This window comes from Oncorhynchus tshawytscha, unplaced genomic scaffold (assembly GCF_018296145.1).
Source record: "Oncorhynchus tshawytscha isolate Ot180627B unplaced genomic scaffold, Otsh_v2.0 Un_contig_5174_pilon_pilon, whole genome shotgun sequence".
Classification (NCBI taxonomy): Eukaryota; Metazoa; Chordata; class Actinopteri; order Salmoniformes; family Salmonidae; genus Oncorhynchus; species Oncorhynchus tshawytscha.
Window position 1 is genome coordinate 65,017 of NW_024608815.1, and position 8,108 is coordinate 73,124.

The 8,108-nt window shown below is 42.8% G+C and overlaps 1 protein-coding gene across 3 annotated transcripts; it reads right to left on the minus strand.

Moving 5' to 3' along the window:
- Window positions 1-484: 484 nt before the first annotated feature.
- On the minus strand, window positions 485-6,834 carry LOC121843852 (tripartite motif-containing protein 16-like). 3 transcript variants are annotated; one of them, XM_042313720.1, is made up of 6 exons: window positions 6,204-6,834; window positions 5,696-5,791; window positions 2,257-2,490; window positions 1,436-1,595; window positions 1,251-1,301; window positions 485-1,082 (listed from the first exon to the last, which is right to left on the minus strand). In XM_042313720.1, the coding sequence occupies exons 1-6, from the start codon at window positions 6,804-6,806 to the stop codon at window positions 562-564; spliced, it is 1,665 nt and encodes a 554-aa protein (XP_042169654.1). In that variant the 5' UTR covers window positions 6,807-6,834; the 3' UTR covers window positions 485-561. The 3 variants fall into 3 exon arrangements, with proteins under 3 accessions (XP_042169654.1, XP_042169655.1, XP_042169653.1); XM_042313719.1 differs by having other exon boundaries at window positions 488-1,082; window positions 1,251-1,310; window positions 6,204-6,822; XM_042313721.1 differs by lacking the exon at window positions 2,257-2,490 and having other exon boundaries at window positions 1,251-1,310; window positions 6,204-6,831.
- Window positions 6,835-8,108: the final 1,274 nt, after the last annotated feature.

The window sequence follows — 8,108 nt, forward strand, 5'->3', positions numbered from 1 at the left end:
AATGTACCTTACCAGAATGGCAAATGCATCCCTCTTTTATATAGCACAGTATATTTATCCATATATGTACCTAATTTCTCCCACACTATAGACTACACCAGCATGACTAGTATCTATGTGGACCCTACTACAGTTTAACCAGCTCAGCTATAGACTACACCAGCATGACTAGTATCTATGTGGACCCTACTACAGTTTAACCAGCTCAGCTATAGACTACACCAGCATGACTAGTATCTATGTGGACCCTACTACAGTTTAACCAGCTCAGCTATAGACTACACCAGCATGACTAGTATCTATGTGGACCCTACTACAGTTTAACCAGCTCAGCTATAGACTACACCAGCATGACTAGTATCTATGTGGACCCTACTACAGTTTAACCAGCTCAGCTATAGACTACACCAGCATGACTAGTATCTATGTGGACCCTACTACAGTTTAACCAGCTCAGCTATAGACTACACCAGCATGACTAGTATCTATGTGGACCCTACTACAGTTTAACCAGCTCAGCTATAGACTACACCAGCATGACTAGTATCTATGTGGACCCTACTACAGTTTAACCAGCTCAGCAGTATCATTATAATCATAGAGATAAAACCCAGGATAGAGGGGCTGAGTGAATGTGGTCTGGACTCTGTGGAGGAGGGTCATTGTGTCAGAGACACTGTAGAAGGACAGAGTACCTGCCTTGTGATCCAGGTACACTCCTACTCTGGAGGACTGAGGGCCTGATACTTTAGTCTCAACATTATTGTGTCTGAAACAATAATCACCTCTATAGTAATGTAAACTCCAGGACTTGTTATTGAATCCAAATCTACTATCTGTCCCTGTTCTGCTGATGTCTTTATATGAGACTGCTGTATAAACAACAACACCAGTCCTCTCCACCTCCCAGTAACAGCGTCCAGACAGACCCTCTCTACACAGAACCTGACACCAGTTGGTGAATCTGTCTGGATGGTCAGGATATGGTTGGACTTGGTCTGTACGTGTCACTTTTCTGTTCCCTTCAGACAGAGAGAGGAGTGTGTATGCTGTGTTTGGGTCCAGTGTGAGCTGACAGGAATCTGGGAGAAGAGCAGAGACCAATGAGGGGAGTCAGAACAATAAGTTAAGTCAGATACTGTATCTACCCAGTCTTTGATTAGATCTACTATTGCTATATATTTCAAGAGGGATTTTTAGGAGTGTCAGTAAAAAGAGACTGTTAGTTACTTCACAATAAAGAGACTCACATTGTAACAACTGTTCTCTGGTCTTGGGCTCTGGAGGCAGTACAACATCCACTATATTCACTACAGACACACAAACACATTGACAGAGAGAGGGAATGTTATCATCAGACCATATTCCACATGTATATGACTAGTAGGGAACTTTCAATGGTCTAAAGTTGATGTTCTTATTGTTTTCAACACACCTGTAGTGGAGATCTTGGTCCATTCTCCTTTAAGGAAGTCTTCTAGTTTCTCTCTCAGTTCAGACACAGTCTTACTCACATCTCCAAAGTACTGAAGAGGACGGACAACGATGCTGGGTAAGTCTGAAGATACACTGATACTGGAGAGAGACTGATAACTCTGGAGAGAGAGAGAGAGAGAGAGAGAGACTGATAACTCTGGAGAGAGAGAGAGAGAGAGAGAGACAGATAACTCTGGAGAGAGAGAGAGAGAGAGAGAGAGAGAGAGAGAGAGAGAGGGACGGACAGACAGAGAGAGGGACAGAGAGAGAGAGAGACGGAGAGAGGGACAGAGAGAGAGGGACGGACAGGACAGAGAGAGGGACAGACAGAGAGAGAGGAAAGACAGAGAGAGAGGGAAAGACAGAGAGAGAGGGACGGACGAGAGAGAGAGAGAGGGACGGACAGAGACAGAGAGAGAGAGAGAGAGAGAGGGAAGAACAGAGAGAGAGAGAGGGACGGACAGAGACAGGGACAGACAGAGACAGAGAGAGGGACGGACAGAGAGAGAGAGAGAGAGAGAGAGAGAGAGAGGGACGGACAGAGAGAGAGAGAGGGACGGACAGAGAGGGAGGGACAGACAGAGAGGGACGGACAGAGAGAGAGAGGGACGGACAGAGAGAGATAGGGACGGACAGAGAGAGATAGGGACGGACAGAGAGAGAGAGAGGGACGGACAGAGAGGGAGGGACAGAGAGACAGACAGGACAACATAATGATTGAGATGAATAGTTTCACATGAAGTTAATTTCATATCACATGTAACAACACAGTTTAGTTACCTGGAGGAAATGGATGTGATCCTCTGTGTGTGAGAGCTGCTCCAGCTCAGTGCTTCTCTTCCTCAGCTCAGCTATCTCCTGCTTCAGTTGCTCCAGGAGTCCTTCAGCTTGACTCACTTGAGCCTTCTCTTGGGCTCTGATCAGCTCCTTCACCTCAGAGCTCCTTCTCTCAATGGAGCGGATCAGCTCAGTAAAGATCTGATCACTGTCCTCCACTGCTGACTGTGCAGAGCGCTGGAGAGAGAGACAGAGAGAGGGACAGAGACAGAGACAGAGACAGAGAGAGAAGTAAGGGGAAGTAAGAGAGGGGAATTAAGGAAAGCTTTGACTATGTACAGACTCAGTGAGCATAGCCTTGCTATTGAGAAAGGCCGCCGTAGGTAGACATGGCTCTCAAGAGAAGACAGGCTATGTGCTCACTGCCCACAAAATGAGGTGGAAACTGAGCTGCACTTCCTAACCTCCTGCCCAATGTATGACCATATTAGAGAGACATATTTCCCTCAGATTACACAGATCCACAAAGAATTCGAAAACAAATCCAATTTTGATAAACTCCCATATCTACTGGGTGAAATTCCACAGTATGCCATCACAGCAGCAAAATTTGTGACCTGTTGCCACGAGAAAAGGACAACCAGTGAAGAACACACACCATTGTAAATACAACCCATATTTATGCTAATTTATTTTATCTTGTGTCCTTAACCATTTGTACATTGTTAAAACACTGTATATATATATATATATATATATAATATGACATTTGTAATGTCTTTATTGTTTTGAAACTTCTCTATGTGTAATGTTTACTGTTAATTTGTATTGTTTATTTCACTTTTGTATATTATCTACCTCACTTGCTTTGGCAATGTTAACACATGTTTCCCATGCCAATAAAGCCCTTGAATTGAATTGACAGACAGAGAGAGAGACAGAGGACAGAGAGAGAGAGAGAGACAGACAGAGAGTCAGGACAGACAGGTCAGAGACATCAGGTCCCTTACTCTCCTCACCTCCTGGACAGACAGGTACAGAACACCTCTTGGTCCTGCTCTACTCTCCTCCCTCCTGGACAGACAGGTACAGAACACCTCTTGGTCCTGCTCTACTCTCCTCCCTCCTGGACAGACAGGTACAGAACACCTCTTGGTATATCATATCATTCAGGAGGTTATGCACAACAAGCATATCTTTGGGAGGACGTCCAGTCTCTCTTTTCCGGGCAAGAAAGTTTCTGTCCACCAACATCTCTTCTGTTTTGACATCAATACCGTAGTTCTTGGTAAACTCAGTTCAGCATGATGTATCTAGGAAGTTGTTTGAGTTTTATTTTAGTTTGACTATTGAGAGTTCCCTCTATTTGTGCTTTCACTAGATTCATCATTGGCACGGAAAGAGAGTCCCTGTCTTCCTAACATTGATGTGACCACAACAATTCTCCTCAGATACTCCCTTCTCTCTGCAATATCACCAGCAGGGTCAGATGTTCAAATCTGAGCAATGTTCCCATGATTCATAGTTTCCTGGTAGCTTTGCCACAACACTGTCTCTGTGTGTTTGTGTCATCTCATGTTTGACAAAGATAAACTAAGATTTTTTTCAAATTTTTTGCAATATCATTTCTAGCCTGGCACAGATAGTAAAACTACATTAAATACAACGTTAACTAGATATTATCTGTGTCATTTATAGCCTGGCACAGATAGTAAAACTACATTAAATACAACGTTAACTAGATATTATCTGTGTCATTTCTAGCCTGGCACAGATAGTAAAACTACATTAAATACAACGTTAACTAGATATTATCTGTGTCATTTCTAGCCTGGCACAGATAGTAAAACTACATTAAATACAACGTTAACTAGATATTATCTGTGTCATTTCTAGCCTGGCACAGATAGTAAAACTACTGTAGCGACCCGCACAGACAGCTGTGTGTTATGTGTTATGTGTTCGGCTAGTAGCTGGTTGTGTTGTACTTACCAGTTCCCAGTGTTCGCGGGGTCCGACATGCCAATCAACCTGCTATCTGCCAATCACAGGAATGCCTGGGATGTTCTGATGCCGGGCATCCTGGTGGTTGGCGGAGTGGCGTGGAGGGGGCGGGGCATTGGAAGTTAAGGTTCAGCCTTTGTTCTCTCTCTTCCGTCTGGGCTTCACAAGAGAAGGTCCCGATTGGCTTGTGGGGTATCTTTCATTTATTTGGCGTGAGCTAAGGCCAAACAGTAGCCTGTGTAAAGTTGCTAATAAACCGTCAATTCGTAACTCAATCCTCTGTCTGGACAATTGTTCCTTTATGATCTAGTCAGGTCATTACACTACATTAAATACAACGTTAACTAGATATCATCGCCACATAACTTATGTCGAATTTAAAAGACACCGTTACCGTTAGTAACGTCTGTTACACTGTAACTTACAGGCAGCCTCACATAAAAACCTATTGGTTAACAAAGCTTTGATTATGACCAAAGTCTATAGTAGTGAAAACTCTCTCTCTCTATTGTAACTTACCACACATTCACATCACTGCCTCGACATGAATGTGTCCTGTCAGAGCCGTTTCCTGTCCGTTAACTGTTAACAGGCTCGAGCCACAGCTTAACCAATGAGCTACAAGGAGGACTGACAGTCACGAGCGGTGCAGCAGCCTCTGCAGCAGCAGCCTCCCCCGGGTCCTAGTGCCCGCCCGGTAAGACGGTTAAGATGCGATGGAACGGTTGACGGAGAGAAAATAAATCACAGAGAAAATATATTGACTGATATATTGAATTGTTTAGGGAAGCTTTAGCTTTGGCTTTAATACATTCTGAAAATACTTGAAAACCAAAAGAGAAAAGAATAGTAGCCCTCCTCAGGAACAACAAAACCCTCACAGACCAACTTCTTCTTCTATGATATAATGGAACTCCTCAAACCAACGTTAAAGGTGCATGGCGCCACCTACTCTGGAGTGTGTTCAATCACGGTTTACACCTCTAAATCCTCCTACCGAACTCAGTACTTCTGAGAAAATAAAAGAGTCCTACTAACTTCTAATAGTCTCCCCAATCCCCCAAATCCCTTCCAAGTGTAATGTTTACTGTTCATTCATGGCTGATTGTTTATTTCACTTTTGTTTATTGTCTATTTCACTTGCTTTGGCAATGTAAACAAATATTTCCATGCCAATAAAGCCTTATGAATTTAATTTAATTGAGAGAGAGACAGTTCCATTTTAATGTATAGGGGACATGAGTCAGTCATGGTTACTCATGGTTATGTGATGAGGCAGCCCAGTTGGTTACATGAACCAGTCTATTCTCTGAAAGGGGTCCAGACAGCCTGTTCCCAACAGTGGGGTCAGTGGGATTGGATAGGGGCCCCCCTCTCTCTCTCTCTGACTGGAGGAGAGAAGTGAAATGGTGTGTCTCCTCTGGTCAACAATACTCACCTTGAAAGACTCCACAGCCTGTTGGAGCTCCTTCAGCTCCTTCTCTCTCTCCTGGAATCTCTGCTGGACCTTCTGCTGACTCATCCCCAGCTGCCTCTGTGGAGAATCACTCTTCAATGAGCTATCAAGCTTTATTAGTCCAGTAGATCAATAGTATAGTAATGTGACATAGGACCCATAGAGAGGAAGGTCTACAATCCTGAGGAAGTCCCTTTACAATATTATATTATGTTGCTATGTGAATGATTATAGTTTTTATGGTAGGCCTACATGTATCAAGGGGTTGAGACTGAACTTTGGACTCATAAAAGGCCATTCAGAATGATAATAGTGTTTGACTTTAGAAAATGGTGATACATTTGTAGCAAACTCAATATACTCAAGGTTTGTGTTCATATTTGTGGATCCATTTCATTTGAATGATCTCATATTCAAACAGATTTAGTTCCTACTGTATCTTTAATTCTTTGTTTATCAGACAGTCACCAACAAGTTGTTCTGGTCTTACCTGTTTCTCAGTCCTCTCTGCTGCAGCTGACACTGTATCATGGCCTTTATGTTCATCCATTGTACACAGCAGACAGATACACTGCTGATCGGTACGACAGTAAACCTCCAGCAGTTTGTCATGATGAGAGCAGATCTTCTCCTGTAGTTGTGCCGTGGCTTTGACCAGCTTGTGCTTCTTGAAAGCAGGAGATTCATAGTGAGGTTGGAGGTGAGTCTCACAGTAAGAGGCCAGACACACCAGACAGGACATGAGGGCTTTCTGCTTTCTGGTCCCAGTGCAGAAATCACACGCCACATCTCCAGGTCCAGCAGGAGCAGGAGGGGGAGCTGCCTGGATTCCTGTCTTCTTCTGTTTCTCCACCAGCTCAGCCAACATGTTATTTTTCCTCAGATTAGGCCTTGTAGTGAAGGTCTCTCTGCACTGAGGACAGCTATAGACCCCTTTCAGATCATCCTGATCCCAGCAGCCCTCAATACAGATTCTACAGTAATTGTGTCCACAGGCAGTAGTGACCGGCTCCTTCAGTAGATCCAGACAGACAGAACAACAGAACTGGTCCTGGTCCAGCAGAACTCCTTGTTGAGCCATTTGTTGAGCCATTTGGACGGTTGTTCACTCTCACACAGACAGATGACACAGAGTGTCAGATGAGTTTCGTTTCCACAGAAGTTAGTTTTGGGAAGGTGTGGACTTTCTGGTTCTGCCAGACAGGTGATTTTAGAGGGAGGGAGGGAGGGAGAGAGAACTGCATGCAATGTTGAGAAGAAGGAGGGAGTGAGAGAGGGAGGGGTTAGAGAGAGGGAGGAAGAGAGAGAGAACTACAACGTCGAGAAGGAGACAAATATTTTAGTTCCTAGGTTAGGACCCGTAATTGTTAGAGGAATTCTAAATTCCTATATGTTTTATAGCCAAAATCAAATTCGCACTCTCTCTATTTCATTAATGAGTTGTAAATTCATTAATTATGCATGAAATAGATCGAGACCAGTCTTAAAAGTCAGGTAATTTATTTATTACAAGAGAGTACCACATACACATTTTTCCACAGGTTATAAACTGAAAATGACGTCAGCGTTTTCTCTTTCATGACACCGGTAGAGAGGCCCTATAGTTCTCGAGCCTTCGCTCCACGCCTGAAGTCAAGGTCAGTCAGTATAAATCAGCATTCTAGACAGTCTGGAGATAGTCCGTCCCTGCCATCTGGAGATAGTACATTCATTTGTACAAGGAACAGACCGTCATTGCTAAACTCCTGACTATATTATATACAATTGGGAATGGGAGCAAGAGAGAAAATTAATATGTACAGTACATTATAGTATTTGGATCAGTTCAATCAGTTCTGATTGGAATGTAATAACATAATTAGTCATTTCAACCATTATTTCCTCCAACAGTAATATAGAATAAATTAAATAGAGTGGTTAGAATATATAAAGGGTAACAGTTTCTATGAAGTACATATTATAATTATTATAATTATTTTAATGACCTTTATAATGCCTTATAACTCACTTATGTGTTATAACACTGATTATAAGTGTCTATAATGATTAATACGTGGTTGTAATGAGGAGGGAACTTGATATTGATACAATGTACTGTAGGTGAAATGAATACTGTATGTACAGACTGATCATTGAGAATGATGGAACACTTTACATTACAGTGTGGTTATTACTGACAGGTCTAGGGTCAGGGTTAGAGGTACTACATTCAGCAGTAACCCTAGAATGGAACACTTTACATTACAGTGTGGTTATTACTGACAGGTCTAGGGTCAGGGTTAGAGGTACTACATTCAGCAGTAACCCTAGACATATCTAGGACTAAAAAGAGAAGACGTTTTACAATCAGAGTTCTTTGTGTCTCTTCTTAGTCGTACAGATCCCCCACATCTTA

Coding starts and splice junctions, on each gene's coding strand:
- LOC121843852 (XM_042313719.1), bottom strand. CDS start 6,806: ATGGCTCAACAAATGGCTCAACAAGGAGTTCTGCTGGACCAGGACCAG. Junction 1,596..2,256: donor ATCACATCCATTTCCTCCAG/GTAACTAAACTG, acceptor CTCTCTCTCCAG/AGTTATCAGTCTCTCTCCAG. Junction 1,083..1,250: donor CAGAGAACAGTTGTTACAAT/GTGAGTCTCTTT, acceptor CTCTTCTCCCAG/ATTCCTGTCAGCTCACACTG.